The sequence below is a fragment of the Furipterus horrens genome, unplaced genomic scaffold (genome assembly GCF_987537825.1).
Source record: "Furipterus horrens unplaced genomic scaffold, mFurHor1.1.pri manual_scaffold_7, whole genome shotgun sequence".
Lineage (NCBI taxonomy): Eukaryota > Metazoa > Chordata > Mammalia > Chiroptera > Furipteridae > Furipterus > Furipterus horrens.
The window spans coordinates 64,006,644-64,031,146 of NW_028327177.1; the positions used below are offsets into that span (position 1 = coordinate 64,006,644).

The following is a 24,503-nucleotide window of genomic DNA, read 5'->3' on the forward strand; positions in this document are numbered from 1 at the left end:
AAAGAACTTTTCTAGAAAGACAGGTTTGCAAAAGTGGGCATTTATATAAGTAGTTAATGGCAGATAATTCTAAATATATGTGCACCTACAATAAAAAATAAAGCCTTAGTTTTTCACTTTTCTTGTCTGTTCTTAAGGCAAAACCAAGTAATCAATTATATTAGAAATTAACATGTGATCATAGGGCGAATTCTCATATAGCCATTTTCGTTAAAAGGTCACTGCCAAATGATAGTATTTAATAATTATTTTTACAAACAGAGCCATAAACCTTTTAAAATTAAAAAGAAGTGCCAAGAGATTCACTTAGGTGATTTATAATGGGAGAATTTTTCTTCTTTGTCCTTAGTATAAATACCCTGACAGCAACATCAATGTTATATAATACTTACTTGCAATACTTCACCACATTTCAAAGGAAATGCATTTAAAGGCCCTGGGAAGCTGCAGTGACTAATAATAATGGTAAAGGGGAGAAAACAATTCCTGATTTTTTTCTTTCTTTTTTTTTTCTGCTTCTCTTCCTTCAGTTGGGAAAGGAGCACCTGAAAATATTTGGTTTTTCTCAACAAATCCAAAAATTCACTACTTCTCAAAAAGTGCTGGACATTATTTTCTATTTGAATTTTTAGATTTATCCAATAACATTAAACAAAAATGTTTTTATTGTGCTTTCAAGTCTGTACCTAAATTCTCTCTATTTTTGCAGGATTAGGTTTGGCTATAGTAACAGGAAAATGCATAAGCAAATACTCTCACAATCTAAAAATGAACAGAACTATACTAAAAACTCAAAGGAACATTTTTTAAGGAAAGTATATTGATGGACTTAATATAATTGAAGTTAAGGATTTCTGCTCAATGAAAGGCATCATAAACAAAGTTATCAGATATTTGACAAACTGAAAAAAGTTTAAAGAATCAAAATTAACAAGAGGTTAACATCTAGAATATACAAGGAATTTACAAATCCATAAAAAGATGAGAATCCTAATATAAAATATGGATAAAACTACACAATTCAAATCTGAACTAGCATGTATATGAAGAGATTCCGAACTCTTGACTTTCAACAGATTGGCATTAGAGGTAAGTCAGTTATTAGTGATATATAAGAAGATGGGCATTCCCGCACAATGCTGATGGGAATATATGCTAGCACAGCCATTATAGAGAACAATCTGGGCATACTTACTGGAAATGAATGTGATCCAGTATCCATTCCAGGGATACATCCCAGAGAAACTTGAGTCCAGGTTCATAAGAGGACAGGCACAAAGATGTTCATTGTGGTAGCAGGTTAGAGGCAACTGGGTGCCCATCGCTCTAGAAATACCTAAATAAAATGTGGTGTATGCATGCAGTAAAATACTATCCAGCATTCAGAAGCAATAAAGTAGTGTCAGAGCAGCATCAGTGAATTTCTGAATGAATATTTATTTAAAAATTACAAACCGAATGAAGGCCATAGTAAAATACTGTGTATATAAATTAAAAATAGATGCACATACAAAACAATATCTTATGTTTCAAGGAACCACATATATCTAGAGATATCTGTGAGCTTTTAGAGCTTAAGTGAAAGATAATGGTGCTTTCAGTGAGTAGACTGACAGTTAAAATAAAGAACGAAAGGAAAAATAATGAAATGAAAAAAGATGTGTTTGCATGAACAGTTAATGCACATGCTGTATGCTAGGAAGTATTATTAATTCAGCAACCTGAATCTGAGATAAAAAATATATAAATTATATAATTACGTCTGTACAACATGAACAAAAATATATATTAATACTCTCCTTGTTTCTTTACTGACTGTCCCAGAACTTGCCAGTCCTGTATTATTTCCTTAGGGATACTTAGGCCTACCCATTGAAACTGTTCAAGACACACTTTAAATCTACATCTCTATAAAAACTTAAAAATTTTTCCACTTATATAAATATCTTCCTAAAACCAATTACTCTGTCTTAATAATATACTGAATACATTGTTCTGTATTGCTCTGTATTATGTCTTCTCCAGGGGCTTTCACCACTAGTTGTTAACTTCCTATGGACCACAGAGACTTTGGAGCTTCCTTTAGTGCATAGAACATTGCTGCATACATAAGAATATCTCAGTAAGTATTTGGATTCATAGATTTTCATTTGGGATTTGGAAGTGTGGTGGCAAGATATGGATAGATGGGATCATAAATGAAGGTTAAAAATGTATCCTTTTGCAGCTGGAGATTAATTTTGAAAATGGAGGAGACTGGAGGTTCCTTCTGGAATTGAAGTTCCTTTGGAAACTAGAGGAGAAAGAGACAGGATAATCACTATCACACAGAGAATGGAATAGCCCTCCAATCAGTGAAGGAGATGAACTTTGCTTAGGGTTCCTCTATTTTTCCTTCTCTTGGTGTTTTCTTGTCTAGGACTATCACTAAGTTTTCTTAGAACACTTAAAATTTTTTTGTTTTTACTTTAATCTACAAAATAAACTTAATAAGAGCTAATTCAGAATGTGCTTTGCCAATCAAGAACACTGTTAAATATCCCCTTCTTCTTACTTTTAAGGGAAAATGCTTCTTTTAGTTTTGATGAAAATTATTATTTTATTATGATTATTAAATGTATGAATTCATTTTTATATACTAAATTGTGGTCTGTTATTCCTCTGTAGGCGGTGGAAGGAAGAAACACCCTACATAGCAGAGTTGATACACTTCTATTAGATTTTCACTGAGATTCAAAATCTCACTTAGCTGTGCTCTGCAAACAATTAGAATGAGAGCCAAAGGTTGTCTCTGAAAGAGAAAGTGATCTTTGTGTAAGAACAACAGGAGGTTGGAACTTTGAAACAGAAGATGTATGTAGCTTGCTCAGCTCTCTGGAAGGTGCAGAAAAGATGTGGATTTGTTCCAGGGAATGGTGATTGAATGGAAAGGAATGCAAAATGGAAAGAACTGGGGATATGATGTAATAAGAAAAGGGTACAATATCTATTTCATCTACTTGCTAGTCCTGGGATCTGGGTTGAATCAATAAACATCTCTGAATCTTTGCTTTCTTTTTTGTATATGGAGGTGGGAAGATCTCTAATGCGTATTCATCTATGAATGTTATCATCAGCTAAAAAGATAACTTGACAGTTAAAAAAATATGAACAAAAAAGAGCTTAGGAACATAAGAGAAGAACCTGAGCTTCATTCATTTTAGTAACTGGCTAGTAATGAAAGGTATTTGTTGAATACCTATAATGTTGAATACATCAGAAAAATAGAATGAATCGGAGAGCAGGTAAAATCAAAAGACAGCACTAGGACCAGAGAGAATCCAGGCACATAGGAGGTAGACAAAAGAAGTTAGGACAGCAGATAAGAAACTATCCTCTTCACCCAGGGATCAGGACCAGAGAAAAGCTGCAGAAGCCAGGGTAGCTGTAGCATAGAAGTACAGTAGTCCCTCTCTATATCACGGTTCACTTATCATGGCCTCACTGTATTGCATGGTTTTTTAAAATATTGTATTTAATTATTTATCACGGATTTTCTGCTATATTGTGGGATTTTGCGGTACTGTATACATATGTTGTTAAAATTATGTAGGTCTAAGAGTGTAGAATATGTTTAAGAACATAAATAGTGTTTATAAAAGTGTGGAAAAAGTTAATAAGGGAGTGAGAAAGGTTAATAAGGGACTGGGAATGGTTTATAAGTGCGTGGGAAGGGTTTATAAAGCCTTAAAATATACATAAATACTAAAATAAATATAAGGTTCACCTATCGTGGGGGTAGGGAGTGTCTAGAACGTAATACCCATGATAAGTGAGGGAATACTGTACTGAGAACCCAGCCCCTACAGAGGAGATTAGCAGGCATGTTTTAGAGAATTGAGATTGACAGTGCTAATGACTACCCAAATAGTATTCCTTAAACAACATAACTGAACTTTTGGCTTTACATTTGAGGCAGCTAGAAGGCAAGGTGAGAAAAGAGGTGAGGAATCCCATGAAATTGTCATAAGGTGGAATCAGACAGATCAGAGTTTAAATTCAAGATATCATTCACTAGTAGTATAAATACTGGCAAAAAATAACATTAATCTCTCTGAGATATCTAGAAAATAAAATAATTGTAAAAAATTAAAATTAAAGAATCTATTTGAAGATTGTTTTAAATATTAAATAAGTAAATATATGAAAAAGACCTAAAGCATGTCTAATGTGATTTTTAAAATTGTTATCGTTATTATTGTTTTGTTGTTACTGTAGCGTTTATGCCCAATAAGAAGTGTATCATTGAACTCAAACTCTGTCTTGACTTAAGAACTTGTAATTTGTAAGTTACCTCTTTATATTTGGGTTTTCTTCTATGTGTGCTTTTTCTTCTTTAGTGCTCCTTTTAAAGTTGCCCCTATCCCAATTCTAACTTTGTATTTAGTGAGGAAAAAGGGACTTGCCTCACTTAGGATGGGGGTGTCCAAGGATGGAAGGTAGGTTAACTAGCAGGCATGACTGTGGTTTGGCCAACAGGGCTAGAATCTCAGATTTCAGAGAAGAACCAGAACAGGACCAAGGGCAGGGGTCCAGACAGGCATAGTTGAAGTTTTCCCTTATATGACTGCATGCACTCAGAGGACCTTCCCATTAAGAGCTGATGTGCCCCTCGAGCATGTGTTAATACTTTCATTTGAATGCAGAATAGAACTCTTGTTTCGTAAAAGTGCTGTGAAATGTATATTGTTTATAAGATACATACTTTTAACAGTAAACAAGTTAGATATAACATCAAAATTTTGCAGCTGAAAGGACTAATGAGAAAAATGAATGTAAGATTTGTTAAGGAAATTAAATGAAAATTGATTAACTTGACAGAGATATACTAAAGTTAGCAAAAAATGTGGTTTGTTTATCACCGCCACATCAAGTTTTCAAATAAATTTAGTTCTGGCGAAATGTGTTAAACTGTTAAGCAAATGTTTTAGCTAGTTTTGGTTACCTTTGTCAACAAAAGGTTGCTGCCACCAAGATGTCCCCAATCTGGCATGCAGTAAAAGAAGAATTTATTCTCCTTTTTTGATAAAAAGTGTGCAAACTGGAGAAACCCAGTCTCCACAGCAGAAACGCAGTTTGTCAACTCTCTCGGGAAACTGAACTTCAGTGGCCTCCTGGGCACAAATGGAAAGCTGTTATATAGAAAAAGTGCCAGCCCTGGTCCCCGATTGGTCTTCTTTCATGCAAATAAGAAATCTATATCTGCAGTTTGATTAGTCCAAATAGCATTATCCTGATTGGTCAGCAAAGGTGTAAGTAAGAATAAGGCTGTGCAGCAAGGATTGAAGATGAGGCTTTTCACGAATAGGAAGCCTGAGTGACAGGCTTCTTCAAACAATGTCAGATAAAGTCCTCCTTATGGTCTACACACCTTCATTCCCAATTGGTTATGACCGACAGAAACAGGCCTTGTTCGGTCAGGTGTACATCAGTTCCCACTTTAACTTAGTGTGGAGTTACCTCATTAGTGGGGAGACCAGCAGGCTACCAGAACTCAAGACTGATAAGGTAGAGGGCCGTGATGGGCCTAGAGATGTAGATGAGGAAACTGTTTTCAGGCGTTCCCTACAATCTCAGTACCGCGTCCCGGACAGAAAGTGTGATAACCGGGGAAAGGTGGCTTAGTTCAATACCGTTTAGGGAATGCTCCCACGGTGAGACTTGTGACCAAAGGGCAGAAAATAAAGAGGGTGCCGCCTCCAGGACTTGCGTCAGGTTTGCTTGTTGACTTAAACCTCAGAGAGGGGCGGCCGGGAACACAAAACTGCAAAGGCTGCTTGAGGGACGGGCGACAGGGATCCCATGTGGGGCTGAGATCGGCTGAACAGGGGAATGACCTGTGAAGGTAACACGTCTGGAGTGGAACAAAGGAGCAGCTGGGCGGCGGAAGGCGTAGGTTTACAGTAGGATCTCCCGGACGCTTGCAGCCAGGAAGCAGCGAGACAGCGATTGCGGGGGGCGCGCCTCTCTAGGCCCTTCCCCTTATAAGCCCCTCCCCCAGCTCCGGCCAATGGGAGCCTGGGATGTTAGCGGGTGGGAGGTGCGGCCGCGTTGCTACAGCCTGAGCTGGAGACTGTGGGCGCTGCCCGAGGAGTGTCCCAGAGCCCGAGGTGGTGGCGCAATGGAGGAACTGGAAGGTGAGGGCTGGAAGGGATGCGGCGAGGCGGCTGGAGCGGGCCCGGAGCAGTTACAGGGCCCTGGACACCGGTATCGGGAAGGCATAGGCAGGTCCTGAGCGGCCGACCCCTTGGTACCACCGGAGGCCCGGGTGGGCGGGCCGTCGGGAGCCCGACAGCCCCTGACGCCGTGGGGCTAATAACCCTCAGGCTCCCTTCTCGGACGGTCTTCAGGTGGGGTTACCCATCCGGAGTCTGATCTGCCTCTGGAACACGCCTGCAAGTCCCTTCCTACCGTTTTCTGGTCTTGCCTGCCTCCTGCTGTCCTACTGGTAATCACAGCCTCTGTCCAGATTTTATTTTCCTTGCCAAGTGGACGCTCCATGAATGTCCACAGCCTCCCCCACCTCCAGCGTCTGCTGGGGCCCTGGGGTGTGTCTTCAGCTTCGCTCGGGCTTCTAACACTTTCCTTGGCCAGTTTTCCTAGGTAACCGTTTTACCATTTCTAGAGCATCAATGGGAAGGATGCCAAGAGCATCTTCCAAGGAAGTGTCACTGGCCATCTTTAGTGCTGGGACAATAGAGTAACAGGATTTAAGGGCTTATTCACGATGACTCTGTACTGAAGAGCCAGCATCGATTCTTTATCTTTGGGTTTATCCTTGTGCTGTAACCATGACTCCTGATTTTGCTTTGTTCCCAATTCTTTCCCTATTTTTCTGTATTCTCTTTACCCATTTTATCTTCTGTAATATAGCATTCGCCTAAAAACAACAAAGAAAGAAAACACCCAACTAGCATTGGCACAACAGTTTCAAGGTTCTTTTTCAAATGGTGGTTAATCTTTTTGATGAAGAGTAAGCTTGTGGAATTGAAAAACCCTGTTGTCTGGACTTAGCTCTATTTTTCCCCCTCCTAATAGATTCAGGTGGAATTAAGAATAAGCAGAGACATTGAACCTTTAGACATTATTGTGCGTTAAAGAACAAATTATTTCAGATTGTGTTTTCAAGTGAAAAGTAATAACTACAGTGACCTAAACTCACAAAAAAGCATATGTAATAATGAGTATGATAATATTTCATGCTTTTGCTCTTAAGTGAAATTCTTATAGTAAACACCTTAAGGACTATAATTAAGGATTCTGATAAATGTCTTTGTGGGAAGCGGTGGTATATTATAACAAATGAAGGTCTTGTTCTTAATTCATTTTAGGCAGGTTGTTCAAATTTCTATGAAATAGGAATTATAGTGGTAGTACTTGTTACTTTCAAGATACTTTTGTTTAGAGGACTCCTGGGGGCAGCCTTTTTAAAAAAATTTTAAACTTTAAAACGTGGTAGTATTATAGCATAGTAGGTTCTTAGGTTCTGGAGTTTTAACAGGTTATCATAATATACATAAAATGCTTTAGAACAGTTTCTCTGCAGATTTTTAATTTATTCAATGCTTGTAATTAAGGCAAAGATCGTGATTTGATTTTTCATTTATGTATACTAATCACCTAAAACAGTGTCTGATACAAACTAGGTACTCAATAAATATTTGTTCTTAGATAAATGACTTTGTCTATGAGATACATTATTGTAGGTCACAGGATGCAGCCAAAAATAAAAAAACAAAGCCCTGCTCTCATTGAGCCTACATTTTAGTGAACTTTGTATTTTAGCAGTGCCAAGACTTCCTACTGAAATCTTACTAAGAATGCTTTTAAAATGTAATGAAATATAGTACTCAATTACATGAGTGAGAAATACATGAATTCTGATATAATATAGTATGTTATGATGGACGTTTTATGACCCCAGCTTAAGATGTAGCATGTTAAACAGTATTTGCTCTTCACTCTTTGTTTAATTTTTATTTATTTTGTCCTTTTTGTAGGGCAAACTATTGAATATTCATAATTTCAAATGGTTTAAACGTATAAAATAAAAGCTGAGGGTTTTTTGCTGAAGTTAGGACAGTGCCTTTCTAACCTTTTTGTTCTTTTTAAAACTCAGTCCTTATTAAGTCACACTTTGCAAAGATCAAAACTTTGAATATTAAGGTTACCATTCAGTAATTTGTCTATGTCTTCATTTAATAAATGTTGGTACAATGATAGATAATTTTTTATCCTATTGGAAGTTAAAGTCTAATTTGTTAGAATTGTCTAATAAACATTGTATTGCTGTATTCAGTAGAAAATCTTCAGGAGTTTGCTTAACATGTCATAGTAATTGAGCAAATATTGTACTGTTTGGCATTAGACCCATGTTTCTGGTTGAAATCAGTTACCAGGCTAATCTTAATTGTAAAACCAAGTGTATGAACCCCTGAAAATTTCTACTATCATGCTCTTTCTTATAACTTTATTTGTATGTTCATCTTTTACCACTTATTTTTTGTTTTTCTGGACCTGTATGATCAAGAGATGAGCTATTGGGCTAAACACTGTATTTTAAAACCAAACATCGGCAATTTCTCATGATTTTGTATAAACTATATCTGAGCACTTTTGCAGTGTGTTGGGTAATTACAGCAAAACCTTTAATGTCTTTTCACCTAAATCTTGTGACCTATAGGTATATCTAAAGGCAACAGAGGTAGTTCTAGACTTGGAAGAATTCTAATCTTTCATAAGCTTTTCATTGGTAAAATGGAGAGATGATGAACCCTGAGCAGATTTTACCCACATATACAGCGTTGTCATTCCTTTCGTAACACCTTGATGAGAGGTCATTGACCATTGTGACAGAGATCGATGAAGCTGCCCATCCTCTATGGACTGCTTAAGTTAGTAGATCTTAGTGTACTGACCCTAAAACCTGATGACAAGTCTGATTGCTCTTCTCCAGTGTAACCCTTGATCTATGAAAGAGAGCCATCCTCTCCCATTAGTTTCTTTTTTGTTTTGTTTCTCCCTAAACACATAAGTTTGCTGAATAATTCTTCATCTTTATTACTATATCTAGCATTTATTGTTTTTGGTACTGAGTCAGGTGCCAGGTATTTTAATAACCAATGTGCTGGAGAAGATCCTTGCTTTGTTTCTTTTTAGCTATATGACTTGTGCAGTTAATCTGAACCTTAGTTAGGTATAAACAAATGGAGCAATTAAATACCAGTCTGCCTAAAGTATATTATTAAATGCTGTAACATATAAAGCATTCGCAAAGTGCCTAATACAGTACTTGTTTATTGGATGAATAAAATTATAGGAAGTATGTTAGGAGCTTAATAGTGGTTCAGTATAGATAAAACAGCATGCTTGAAAGGGGTTGGAGGACAGGCAATCCCACTGGATAATCATAGCAGCAGGATATTAGGAGAAGGGAGAGGCTGGCATACATGTGTGATGAGAATTTAAACTAAGGGGAAAGCAGCAGGAACTGAAAAGGGAGGATAGAAGACACTTCTGAACAGATGAGGTAGGACTGCTGGATGTGAGAAGGAAAAGGAATCAAAGATAAATCAACTTTTTAGCTTGGACTAAGAGGTAATATTAATCTTTAACCAAGAGGAAAGCCAAGTTTGGGAGATGAGATAATGAGTTTGGCTTTCGAAATGTTGTGTTTGTGCAGTACTTCAGGAATATCTGGTACAAAAGTCTCATAGTTACTTGGATGCATTCCCCTGAAAGCTATATTTAACAAAATGAAGAAAGAATCTTGGGCAAAACAGATGCTGTAGGTTTGAGCAGGAAGGGAAATTGAGAGAGAGAGAGAGAGAGAGAGAGAGAGAAAGAGAGTCTGTAGGGGGTATAATTAAAGAGGTTTAACCATTTTCAAGAGAGAGCAGTTGGGAAGAAACTAATATTTATTGTGTGCCTGAAAAAAAATGCCTATGGCCCCTGGTATTCCTAGAAGTCTAAGTACTAACCAGTTCAAACCGTACTTAGCTTGAGATCTGAAAAATTATGCTTAGGAGAGACAAACATTGAAGCCAAGAGAGAAAGGATTTTAAAGTTGAAGGGATTGATCAGCAGTGTCTAATGCTATAGAAAGGTCCAGTAGGATGAAGATTCAAAAGAAGCCATTGAATTCAACAATTAGTACATGAATGGTGTTTCTTAAGGTCTCTGTTCTAGTGTCTGCTTATTAAAGAAGCTTTCCCTGATGCTGCCCTCTTCCCCAAACACAAATATACGTAACATTATGACTGTCCTCTCTCCCTTTGTTTTGCTCTATTTTTCTACATTGTGCTTATTACCACCTGATGGGAATTAAAAAAAAACAAAACATTTTTATCCTCACCTAAGGACATCTTTTCATTGCAATTGGTTGCCTCCCTCATGCTCCCAGACCAGGGATCAAACCCACAACCTAGGTATGTGCCTTGATGAGGGAATCAAACCAGCAACCTTTTGGTTACAGGACAATGCCTCAACCAACTGAGCTACATTGGTCAGGGCCATTTTATATATTTAATTGTTTTTATTTATGTTTTCCCTATTAGAAGAGTAGAAGCTTCATATGGTCTGGGTCTTTGCTTTTATCATCTCTGTTTGCCTACCTCCTAGAACAATTCCCACCTCATAGGTGCTCAGTAAGTATGTACTTGTTGAATCCACAAATGGATCTATTTTAATACAGTGATTAGACCTAATAAAGTTTGCCTGCAGCTTAGATAAGGAGTGAATGGGAAATAGTAGGGAGGTTCTAGTCAGTAAATGTGTTTTTTAAAATGTGCTGCTCGGGACATTGGTCCTAAATATCTCAGGTGGGATGGGGCATGGGACAGGGCATAAAGATTTTCTGTTGAGGAAATAACAGTATACTAAATCTTTTATTAAGACCGAGAAAGTTCTGTTCTAAGAAAACCCATTTTTTTTTGCATTTAGAATCTTCCTTACATTTGAGCATGGAGAAAGGGATATGAGGGTGATTGGCCAAGGTAGTGGGAATGATTAGTCAGGTTCAGACTAGGTAGAAAGGGAAGTGCAGCCAGGGTTCAGTTATCAAGAACACTCAAGTCACCCTGATATCAAGAAAGTAAGTTAGGGAGAGGTAGAAGGTAGAAGTCTGTGATTGGAGAGGGAGTTTGAGTACTTTGAGAATCCAGAGGAGGACCCTTAGGTGTTTTGCTGAACTAAAGTGGAGTGGAGGGTGAAAGTATTGTGTTGAGTAGGCTAAGTGTGAATGTTGAAATCTAGGATGAGCTGAAAGGGAAATCTTGTGAGATATTAAAGATTGTTTTACTGCTAGTAATTTGATTTTTAATAGGGGCTGTAGAGAGAAAGCTGATATATCAAATGCCATTTGCTTCAAAATGGAAGCTTGTTGAGTTTTAAAGATTGCATTCAGATGGTTAGGAAACAGACATGCTACACACAGGCCATCCCTGTTCTTAATTTCCAGGATTTCTTTTCTCTTGAAAACATTCTCCTATTTTTTAAATTTATACATTTTAGAATGTCATAACTATTTTAAGTAAGAGCATATTATTTCACATCACCTATGTATAGTATTATATAAAGATACCATTTCAAGCCTTATTATCATGCAGGCCTTCAAGTTGCTAAATACAGTAAGTCCTGACAGAATCAATAATATATGCAGGATAAATTTTGTAAGGCGAGACTGACATCTTGATAGTTTTAGAATGTTAACGTACTTTATATACTTTGTTCTGTCCATCAGTTTGAGTGCCTCTTTCCACAGTGCTTGCTGTCTGCTATACTAATCACCCCTCTGAATATCATCTCTATACTATATTTTTATAAGCTGCAGCATTTGTTAGCTTTTGCTACTCTGTAGAGATTAGTGGAGTTTGCATGCTCGGGAGAGCAGTATTTTTTATATCATTGGTTGTGAAGCATTTTTATATGTAACATTTCATCGATTCTCTTAAATTTTAAGGTAGATTGAGCTGATATAAGCCTCATTAAATTGAGGCTACCTATATATATGATCAGTAATACCTTATAAAGCTATGCTCTTAAGACCAGCTAATATGAGGAAATTATAAATTTATATGTCTTTAATTTATTTATTTTGAATGAATTTTTTTTCTTTTTTGAGATAATTGTTTTTAAGTTCTTTTTCTTTAATGCTATACCTCTTATGCCTTTTGGTGATAATGATTTTCTTTTTCTTTAAAAGCAATTTGAACATGTTAATTTATAGGCCTTAATCCCAGGAGTTGTATTTTATTTTATCGTAGTTTTCTAGTTGCTGCTAAATTTTAAGTTTTTGAATTTAAAAAAAAGGGAGATTATTTGGTCCATAGATATATGAAGACATGAATCATGTAGACTGTTAGCTTTATGAGAGCAACGATTCTGTCAATACACCCTTGAGTCACTGTTACTTGATACATGCTTGGCAAGTAGGTGCCTGAATAGGCACTCACATTATTTCCGTATGTCAAATTGGTTTTTCTCAATAGTTAATTTTTATAAGATTTTGCTTTCTTACCTATTTAACAAGGAGATACTGAAATGTCCTTTGAAGAAAGTAAAATATGTGGTACTTTTTGACATTTTGGGTTCATGAAGTTTTAAATTATTGCTTAGAATTTAAAGGAATATGAAAACTATAAATAAACAAGCTTAATATGTAGCATGTGGTATCACTTTGACCATCCTGTAAAGACATTTTTATTTTAATATACCTAATGTATTTCACTCAGCAACTGAAATTAAGTGATCCAGTTAAATGGAATTCCTCTCCCTAAATAACCTAGCCACTGGTATCAGAGAAGGACAAATCAGGCAGATCTTAGCTCTCTTTTGTAGTGTCCACTGCTTAACTCCACCACAGACATTGCCTCCATCTGAGGTGACACATAGTCACTATCTGCTACTAAAATAGGGCAGTGGAGGATTAGGAGAATGAGAGAGCAAACAGTTCTTCTATTTCTATTTGATTTTATTCCCACCAATGTCTGTTTTGGTTTTCCTGATTAGTTTTCTGTGAAACTACTAAATAAATGTCTTGAAACAAATTATATGCTGTCATAATTGTACTTATGCATGAGTTTATTTGTGTTACTTCTAAAAGAAAATGTTTCTTTATCTGTCTTTGATGTGATAAAAGAATTATAACAATAAAATATTCAGCATAAAATGTGGTAAAGATATAGGTTCAAGTATCATTTTTAGAAAATTACAGGTATGGAAACAAATTTAGGTTTGATATTTTGCTTAGTAATAAAATGACAAAGTGACTCAGTTATGTAGAATCCCAAAGAATGTAGCTTTTATCATTTTCATAACAAAATTTGTTGCATGAAAGTACATGATATATATATATTAATTTTTTATTTAGTAGAAGTTGCAGCAACTTCTGTCTTAATGAATTTGTGCCCATAATTTTGGACCATGAATTTTAATATAACATATATATAATAATGGACAATTCACATAATATGTTTGTTTGCATAGTAAATAGGAGATCTTTTCCTTAAAGTGTTATACTTCCTATTATATGATGTTAAACAGAACAAGATTCTTCTTATCCTAGATTATCTCAGAAAGTCACCTCACTGATCACCAATGTCATTTCTTAATGCTTCGAAGATTAATAATATATAACATTAACCTGAAGATAAATTTGGTTTTTAAAGTTTAGTAATTTACATTAGACATAGTCTGTAAATTAAGAAAATACAATAAATTGATTTGGTTAAAGTAAATAAGATACTTCCAATGTCAGTTTAGTCATCTTTAAATCCTGACGTCTATATTTGGCATGGCCTTTCTGACCACTGGTAAACTCTCGAGTCTGGTGCCCATTTTAACTGATAGTGTTGCTTATTTCAAATGAAATAAGGCATTTTTCACAAGAACTGACAACTTACCTAATGAAGTTAAGAGAAGACATTAAAACTTGGAAGTTTCACAATTTGAACATAGAATTTATTGACTAAATTCTTTTCTATTTTAGAAAATGGAAGTGTCCAAGTTGGAGAATTATTACCTTGCAAGATTTGCGGAAGAACATTTTTTCCAGTGGCATTAGTGAGTACCCTTCTTCTTTTTGGTTTTGATAGATCCATAATTGTTCAGTTCTTTTGGACAGCTCTCATGGAAAGAACCTCAGGAACAATTGGAAGAGATACTGACTAGTGTTCTTTGTTCAAGAGTGTAAGTTCCAACTATGTCTTCCATGGTGGTCTTTTTCCCTTCAGAGTTTGGTTGGTCTTCAGAATTTCTCTATTAAAGTGTTAAAGTACTGCTTTCATTGTGAGGATATTAACAAAAACAAAACTCTTAGAAATGTGTAATATATTTAAAGGTACAGAATGATATAGCATCTGGGATTTGCTTTAAAGTACTTAAGGAATAATGCCATGGCTGGTGTGGCTCAGTGGATGGAGCCCTAGCCTGTGAACCAAAAGGTCTCCGGTTTGATTCCCGGTCAGGGCACATGCCTGGGTTGTGGGTCAGGTCCCCAGTCAGGGGTGTGCAACAGACAACTAACTGGTCGATATATCTCTTGCACATCGACATTTCTCTCCCTCTCTTTCTCCCTCGCTTACCATCTCTGAAAATAAATAAATAAAATCTTGGAAAAAAAAGAAGTACTTCAGGAAAAAAAGCTGGGATAGATGAAACAAGATTGCTAAAATGTTTGTAATTGTTGAAGTGGGGTAATGAATAAAAGAGAGTTCATTACACTATTTTCTTAATAGTTATGTATGTTTGAAATAGTCCAAAGAAAAATTATTTTCAGTTCAAAGTGCACCTGAAATGTATTAAGTATTCTCTGGATACTTTTAGATATTTAGTATATACAAATAAAAGCACTTTTAACTGATTTTAATATAAACTATCCATCTAAATAGAGGATAAGAAAAAATGCCTATGTACCTTACATATTTTATTGTACTTTCAAATATAAATGTACATGTGTTAACATTTTGTAAAGACTTTTCTTTAAATATGGATCCTCTGATTAGAGCTCTGCCATATAGCATTTTTCATCCTCTTAATATTTCCAGTTTGTTTCTTTAAAGCAAAGTGAGGAATTAATGATCCATAAATGTCAGTATGACTATAGAGTCCTCTTTTTTCAAATGATAATATTTTATTATTAAAACATCCCAGATATAGGATTTTGTGAACACTGTTAGGTGAAAATGTATACCTTTAAATCCAAAGTATAGAAGCAAAACTAAAGGCATTTTACCTTTAACAGAAAATGTTCTGCAGAGATGGTCCCACCAGAGCACACATGTGGCTCCATCTCCTATGAAAGTGTCAAGTTTGCTTTCTGAACTCACTATGCTGTCTTTTAACAATTTCAAAATGATGGCAAGAAGTGGCTTTGAATAAATTACCAAAACCCCTTCTTTCTATTTTTTACTCAATACAAAAGGCTTCATATCACACTGATGGTTTGAGTTAAAGCCTGTGTTGTGATTGTTTTTACTCACTCAAGGACCTGTTGGAGCACTATTTGCAAATATCCTTCCTGGGCTTATTTCTGTATACATTAGATAGCACACCATTCTCTTGGATTTTAGTTTAAAGTAATATTGACTATTTTATATTGCATGTAGTAATCCAGCTACTTTCTAGCTTCCTTACCTTTTGCTGTCATTCTTTCAATACCTTTCCTCTACCTTGGAGAAATCATTAAGTCATATCACTTTCTCCTTGCTCACTATTCTCCAAGTCCTCAATGGCAAATGTTCCGCACTCAACTCTGTGTGATATGATGCAGACACAAACTTGGATTCTAAATCTCAAATCCATGTTCATCCTGGCTTGCTGAAATAACTCTGAGTTAGAGTGTCTGGGTAAAACCATTTCCTTGTGAAAATGTTTCTGTATAAACTGTCTGGCTTACTTATTTAGGTATTTAGAAAAAAACACCAAACCAGAGTTCCACCTTTTTTATTAAAAACACTTCTTGCCCAGTTGGCCAGTAACTGACTCTGAAGAGAATGACCACAGCCTGGCACTTGTCCCTGTGAGGGCTGAGAGGTCCTGTCATGGCAGAATGTCCTGGCCCTGGTAGCAGAGCAGCTATAACTGAGGGGAGTCACCAAGTAACATTGATACTGAGCTCCAGACTGGGAGGGCATGGGGTACAGGAGAAACCTCCCTCTTCAGCAGGAACCTCAGTTACCACCACTTGGTAACACTGGCAGATTTAACTTCACAGGCGGAGTTGGGCCAAATGCATGTTAACTCATTTTTTGGGAAAAAATCTAGTTCTTAAAAGACTGCATAAATGAATCACGTACATAGAAAAAAGTGTTAAGTGTATGCCATTCTTTCATACCTGGCTTTCTACCTATGCAAGGACTAATTAAATTAAGAGTATTAACTGCAACATTTTCACACTCATTAAATGTTAACAATACATTAGCTATATAACAGGAGTTATATGAATCACAGACTGCACAGTCAATGCAAATTTTCTTTGTGATGACATGGAAGTCAACTGAAAAGTGTAAAGAAAGCACCATTAAACAATTACTGGGCTGGTCCACTACTAGTGGGCATGAATGTATACTGGTAAGGTCAAAGCTAAACCTGACCTGAAATATCAGCCATTAGTGTCACAGAAATAAAACTACCCTCTGGCTACAAAGTAACCCTAAACCTTAACCCTGGCCATCAGCTTTACAAGTGGATCCCATTGGTAATGAGAACTCTATAGATGGGGGATGGTTCAGTTTAACCCCTATTACTTTTTATAGAATAAGGAACAGAGCATTGATTTCGACTGGGATTCTGACAACATGCACAGAGAAAACACTTTTTAAGACATTCTTGTTTATCAGGCTTGGAAAGAGCAGCTTTCAACACCCATCTGACTTCACCTTTGGAGACTGTGTCTAGTGCAGTCATAAAACAGATTGAAGTAGCTTGTCCTGTAGTATCTTATGGGAATAGAATTTAAGAAAAGCAGTCATGCTCTTATCTTAAAAACTTGAAGAAACTATGTGCCTCTTCATAATTTGTGATGAGTAACTTCTCTGGGTAGGTGATTAGAAGGCCAACCAGTACCTCAAAATGGGAAATAATCCAATGACACATCTGCCTCTAGCCATGGGGTCATCGGGGAAAGTGGTTCAGTGCTGAGGAGAGTAATCTGGGTTGTCATACACTATGCATTAACATGTAGCTGACAGATCAAACACAATTACTAGGTCTAATTTCCCTTCAACTCATCCTTCCTTTGGGGATGACATTAGTATGGTTTCTTACCCAGTATGAGCAGTTGATATGCTATTTCAAAAATTAAAATATTCAGTATCCAAAAAAATTCCACAAATATAAATAGAAAAAATATTGTATTGGAACCAGTCCTGAACAGGTGATATTTCCCCATCTGCTTTACCCCTCACTGCACTTCTTATAAGTCTTTTTATTGAGAAAATGAGCCCTTGTGAGAAAATTTTGCCCATGTCTTGAAAGCCTTTAAGTCATATTTAAGGTCTCCCAGTCATACCCATAGCAACATGCTCCTCTAGGGTTAAGACCTGTGGCTTCACACCAGATTCTAGGCCAGGATAATCAGAGTGGCCTGATTTGGAGAAGTTCTTCTTGAGTTGTGAGTTTCCTTCAAGAGAAAAAAATTATTTAGGCTCAAACACCACGAAGCTAAGTTTTCATAAACATCGTTATGCCATTATCCTTCTTGTCACACATCTGTATGGTTTTGGATTGTTCATTGAATTAATGAAAAAAACAAAACTGAATTTAAGTACCTGAGAATTTACTTTTAGACATTTTGAATGAGAGCCTAGTTCTTCCCTGATGCAGTCTGGGTACAGATGCCACCAAGAATGGCATCTTTATTAATCTCTAATGAGTATGGTCTAAGTGCCTATTATAGAAGATAGAGATGGTCTCCTTTTAAGTTTGGTCCCTTCGCTGCTAAGTAATGTTCCTGGTGTAAAACAAAACACACAAAATCCAATAACAAAGCATAAAGGATGAGAATTGCTCAGCTGAATATGAGGCAACAAGAGTCTTAATTTTCTTTTTTGCTTTTGCAGTTATGCTAAGATTCAGTGACCAATACCAAACCTAAATTGTTGTTGCCAGGGCTGCTGCAAAGCTTGTAGCTTAATTACCAGTAAGTGCTTTTTTATCTCCTGCCAGTGGTGCAGATATACTGAAAATGATGCATAGTAATTATGGGAGAAAGGGAAAGGATGGTGGAGAAGCATGTCTCTTATTCATGAGTAAGACTGACTTTGGGCATCCGAGAAAAGCTTTAAAGAGGGGTGGACACATAGCTGGCCCTAATCTTGGAAGTCATTAGAAGCCACCTGAGAAAGTGGGGCATTTACCCAGTCAGGTTTATCCACTTGGAGCAGGTGATGCATTAATATTTCCTGGTCCTCCAAGACATCTTCTCCAGCAGCTACCAGATTAGTGAGAGGTTTGCTCCAAACACACTGGAAAGCCACATGACAATTCTTTCCTTCTTGCTTTTCCCATGACATCTTGATAAAGGGTTGCTACACATAATTATAGATTACTTTAAATCAGCCACTAGGTCTTCTCAATTTTTTCTTTACAGGTAGGGTAACTTCAATTCCAATGTGAATGTTTTTCAGGCCCTGTTTTTTTTAACATTGTTTTAGCAACATTCTGATTCTCAATATATTGGAAGAATCTGTAGAGCTCGAAGCTATAAAGGATTTGGGAATATTTCTCCCCCATGGTTGTGGGGGTAGGTGGTCTTCATCCCAGTCCACAGAATCCGCATGCGTCAGTACAAGGATGTGGCACTCTCCCTCCCCTTTCTTGGCACAGCCCACCGTGATGGGCAGGATCAGTTCTTCAAGATAGTGATCAAACTGCTTTGTAATTAGACAGTTCAGTAAATCACTCAGATCTTGACATCGGATAGTACTGAAATGTTAATGTAGAGGTAATCACACGTATCTCTAAGGTCTCAGATAGAGATGCCATCTGGACAATTGATGATACCAGTCTGTAATAATCCAGCACAGTCTGAAAGACAATTGCATTGATTCCTTCAGCAATCTCACTCCCCCTTCTCATTGGGCCATGTGAAATTGTACTGTCTTCCCGGTTGAAATACCCTTTTCAACATGGCATCCAGGTGAGCAGTGAAAATTTGTGGATTCACCACAAAATGTATGCCATCTGTAAGAAGTATCACTTTCTCTCATACCTGGGAATGAACATTACTGCCAAAGCCTGTTTCCAGTCGTTCCGGACCAAGAAAGTGTTGGATCATGGTTTCATTTATTCCCAATTTGGAATAAGCAAGAGCCTTTGATGTCATCAGAAAGTGGCGTTATGTGAGGGAACTGAAGGTCTGCTGGCTGAGAGGCATCGTCAAGTGAAAGGTCATTATTCCTGGGACCCAGAGGGTAAGTAAGATTTTGAAGACCAGAAATCAGGCTGTTTCTTTTTCTTGGGATGCAGCTGAGCTTTCATCCATCAGAGAGCTGGTCTCCTGCCATAGTAAGCTGTTGCTCTCACTACCATGGTGAGCATTCATCCTTGAACTGTACCTTTAACTTCCTTCTTGATCAGAAGAAAATCCTGCTGCTCCCTGCCCTGCTTTGGTGCCATGGGCAGATCCGCCCAAGAGGCACATATACAGCACCCACAGAAGCTGCCTTGGGGATGGCCGTGCTGAAGCAGCTCCAGACTCCTCTTAAATGACAACTCTTTTCTTAATTTTTGTAATGGCTTTCTACACTTAGTGATTTGTTTAATCAATTCACTACTTTTCAAATCATTTTCAAAGCATACAGCTGAATTTTCATAGAAAAGTCCCTTTTTGCCCTCAGTTATTTATGTAATAGATTCAGTTACATGATATAATCACTGTAACAACTGCAACTTGTATAATACCTCAGTTTTGGGGACAAACACTACATACTTTTGACATAGACAGCTCGATATGAGAACAGACATCTACTAGAAAGTCACCTGATAGCCACACTTTAATATTTATAAGATTTTATTCTGATAGCTATAATTACAGTGCTTGTCAAAATAAAAACAAGTATGTAAAACAATTGATTACTGATTGTGTATTGAAAAATATGAGAGGCTCTATGACACTGAACCAACCAGTTAGGAGGTTTCCTCTTATCCTAAGTGAAGTTTAACAGTTCTAGTTTATTCAGTTAATGTTTATCAAAATACAAAAGAAAAAAGGTGCATTTAGCGCACTAATGCCATCAGTCAACATGTTTTATTTAGTGGAGGGAGAAGTATTATTTATCTGGTAGGTTAACCAGAGGTCAGTTAAGAGAGCTTCCATTGTAATGTTTTGAAAATGAATAAATAAGTGACTGATTGAATGAATGAGTTGGCGACCATGTTAAGAAGAAAAATTACGGTAGGAGTGGACCACTAGATAACTCAAGGAAAATCCTGGGTAAAGAATGGTAGAAAACTTGAATTCCAGAGGGAGGAACGGGGTGGTTGTGGAGGAAGGACACAAGGATACAAATCTGACCCCTTTGTCTTATTATTTTATGTTAACTTTACGTTAACATAATCCCATTATGTTAACTTTAAAAATCCAAACTACTTCTACTATATTAACTTTTGTAATATTAACTCAAATGCATTGTCCATATACATTTTTTAGTATTTATTTTCAGATATTTAATAATGAAAATAACTTTTTCCCACCCAAATAGCTTTGGCTTGCTGACATTATTACCTTTTTTCTTGGCAGTGTGAAACTAGAATATTTAACAACTCAATACAATTTTGGAAGAATATTTATCTGTACATTTTTGCTGTGAGAAAGATAACTGATAGCATGCATTATATGTATTTTTTAACAATTTTAGTCAAAGCAAGGTAGGTCCTATTTATGTGTTAAGATTTATTGGTTATTTCATCTTCAGGTTTTTAAACTGGTATGAAATGATAATTAAAGTCTTCCCTTGTGTAGAAATGAAAATGATAAATTGCGTTTCTTCATCTTAACAGAAAAAACATGGACCCATTTGCCAGAAAACTGCCACTAAAAAACGGAAGACTTTTGATTCGAGCAGACAAAGAGCTGAAGGAACTGATATTCCAACAGTGAAACCTCTTAAACCCAGGGTAATTGTATAACCTTTGAACATTGTCAACCTTGCTCATTCATATTTATACATACACACACACATATATATATAAAATTATGATTATCTGTTATACTAATATTAAAGAACAAGCAAGATTTTGTGTAATGTTCTCAGTTTGGCTGCAAAGGAGAAGCCTAACTACTGTCTCAAACTCCCACTATTACAGGAAGGTTTTTGTAGGATTCGAGAATCACTTGCTTAGCTGTAGGCTGGAAATAATTAGAAGTCCTCCTCACATGTTCCTTTTAAGTCATTGTTAATTACCTCAGATATAATTTAAGTAAGTTAAAGTTTCTCTTACCAGTAATATAATAACTATAAATAAAAGTAAAGCTATTATTCATAGACATCCTAGCATAATAGATATTGATTGTCTTGGTTGATTGATTGTCATTATTTGTGGTCTTATTTTGCTTTCTGTAGGCAAGTTTTATCAGTTGCTCAACTGTCTACACAGCCATTTTCAGCTTTTTTCTTTCTTGTAATCAAAGCAATGAATCTCCTATGTAATGTCTCTTTAAAACCACTGTGATATGTTATATTGCTAAAAATAAGTCATGTAAATATTCTGACAAAGTTTTAATGAGTTGTTTCAGTGAGATAGTCAAATTTGAGTACCTCATTGAATAAGTTTTTGAAACAGAACCCTGCTTTCAGTGGTAATAACTTCTTCCAGTAGTGCAGGAAAATGTTTCTCTATGGGGCAATTAATCTTACTAATAAAATCATTTGGCAAAAGGAAAATAAGATGTTAATTTCTGTATTTTTATTTATCTAAGTGAATACTGGTGAAGTTTGAATAAGTTTGAAGTTTTTCTTAATCACTTGCCAGATGTATGATTGAATTCACTTTAATTAGCTTGGAGGAAATACGGTTGAAATATTTGGGAGCAGTATAATATAATGGGTAGAAAAAAGGGCTCAAGAGTCAGACTGCCTGGTCTTAACTCTGATTCTGCTATTCACTATGTTGTGATGTATGAGGTACTTAATCCATACTTTTACTTATCTGTAAAATGGTGATAGGAATGGTAGCATCTATTTCATGGGGTTATTATGGGGATTACATAAATTTATCCATGGCAATCTCTTAATAAATGTTGTCCTATGTCTTTCTTATGAGTTTACATACTTAAAACATTAATCTTCAGAAAAAAATAAAAGCCATAGATTTACATTAAATAGTTTATATTCTTGCTACTTAAATGATGTTCTATAGAGTAATAATATCGGCACTATTTGGGAACTTGTTAGAAATGCAGAGTCTCAGGTTCCAACCAGACATACTCAGTTAGAACCTACATTTTGAGCCAATCCTTATTTGCATCATATGCATATTAAAGTTTGAGAAGCAGTATGTTAGAAGATTTTGAACATTGTAGTATAGTTCTCAGTATCTTTATCTGTATCAAGGAAATCCTACAAAATCACAAACACAGTGAAGCAAAGCAAGTAACAAACTTTATTTTTGGAGAAGGTAAAGGCAGAGATAATTCATAGAACACAAAATGTAGGGGTTGCCCAAAGCAACTTGAGATCCAGGAGAACTTACCTAAAAAGGAAACACTAGAAGTTGCTGGAGAAGGGGTTGGGGCTATGGCCCAGAATCTGGGAACCTGGTATCATAGGTGAGGGTTCGCCTCAGCTTACAGGTGACTACGTTGGTGAGAGGTTTTGTCGGGAAGAATATATACCTTGTTTACTACAGCCAGGGCAGGAACTGAGAAGAGCTGCAGGGGCTTGGAATAGCCAGGAACTGGAATGAGCCTGGCTGAAATGGAATAAAGCCAGAAGGGAGGAGGTGAAGAGGAACAGAGTTAAGTGGCCCAGCCAGTGGCAGAGGCTCTCAAAAAGCACTACCAAAAAGAAAATACTATTTCTGAGGGTGCAGGGCCCATTCTTCAGGGCTGTGTCTTTTTTGAAGTAAGTGTGGCTGGTAACCCTTTTGATCCATATTGTTTTAGGGAAGCAGAAGGGGTGTGTCTAATCACACAGAATTGCCTTATTTGCATCTGTATCTGATGCAACAGAGAAGAGAGCTATTGGTTTGTGTTGCTTGGAAGGCTACCCTGGGCCTATCCTCCCTAAAATGTCTTGTAAATAGCTGTACCAGGAAAACCTAACTCATTCATTGACGAGTAATAGAAAACCATTAGCTCAGCATTGATACAGACACTGGAAGAAAAAGGTAGAAGAGGGCAGCAATACTCATTGTGGAGCAGGTGAATGTTGTGATTAGACATTTCACTATGAAGTATGAAACTTCAAAGTATCAGTCATTTCAAATATGGAAATGTGCTTATATTAAGTTTAGATTTTTGTATCTATATTAATGAGAGAGGTGCTCTATAATTTCTGTTTTTATTGAAGTTTTGGTGCTCTCGTAAGACTAGTTAGAATGTTGTTCATTTTCTTATTTTTAAAGAATGCTTAAAAGATCGATACTGTTTTTAAAAAGTGTTTTAAGGATTCAACAGGGAAGGCATCTGGGCCAAGAGTTCTCTTTTGTGGGTTTTTTAAATAATAGATTCATTTAAAAAATATATATAAGAATTGTGATTTTTCTATTCTCTTTTATAGTATGTGCTAAGGATATTCATTTCCTAATTATCAAATTTATTAACATAAACTTTATAATGTTTTCTTACATTTCTAAGAACTGGATCATGTACTATTTTCTATTCTTGGTAATTTGTATTCTCTCTCCCTCTTTTTTTTTTTTTAAATTAGTCTTGCCTTATTACTGTTTTTGAAGAACTGTCTCTTGACTTTGTTGATTCAACCTATATTCTTGATTTAAAAAATAAAGACATAGTAGGAATAGTTGGCTATTTCAAATAATATAACAAAATAAATCTCCTGTAGCATAAGAGCCAGCATCATGTTTAGTGGAAAGATACTTAGAAGTAGTTCCATTAAAGTCAGGAGCAAGATTAAGCTCTAGCCAATATGGTAAGTGCTAGCTGATAGATAATAATGAAAAACAAGGTGTCTAAGAATTGAAAAAGAGGAGGTAAAACTGCCATTATTATGAGATGAAAACCCAGAAGAATCTGATAAATTATGCCAATAATAAGAGAAGTCAGTGAAGATATGAAGTATAACATTAGTATACAGAAATTACTATTTTTATATTTCATATTTCAACAGTTTATAACATAAAAATGAAGACCCTTTATAAAAGAACTACACCAAATGTATAATATTTAGGAATAAACCTTATGGTAATAAAGGTATCAGAGAAGGAAAACTCTGACTCCAAAAAACCTCCGCTGCCTTGCGGCATACCTCTTCAGGGGAAAGGCTAAGGGAGTAAACCCCGAC

General features: G+C 36.2%; 1 protein-coding gene and 1 pseudogene across 2 annotated transcripts in view; one reads left to right on the plus strand and one right to left on the minus strand.

The window, feature by feature from the left end:
* The first annotated feature begins 6,091 nt into the window (after positions 1-6,091).
* The window catches only part of ZC2HC1A (zinc finger C2HC-type containing 1A), a 57,211-nt gene continuing 38,799 nt past the window's right edge, over positions 6,092-24,503 (plus strand). The window contains exons 1-3 of one of the 2 annotated variants that reach the window (XM_090282894.1): positions 6,092-6,176; positions 14,027-14,100; positions 21,040-21,156. In XM_090282894.1, the coding sequence (XP_090139020.1) occupies positions 6,161-6,176; positions 14,027-14,100; positions 21,040-21,156 (207 nt within the window). In that variant the 5' untranslated portion in view covers positions 6,092-6,160. The remainder of the gene's footprint in view (positions 6,177-14,026; positions 14,101-21,039; positions 21,157-24,503) is intronic. The other variant, XM_090282895.1, reaches the window with a different exon arrangement.
* LOC150004555 (BTB/POZ domain-containing protein KCTD20 pseudogene) lies at positions 18,348-19,582 on the minus strand (annotated as a pseudogene).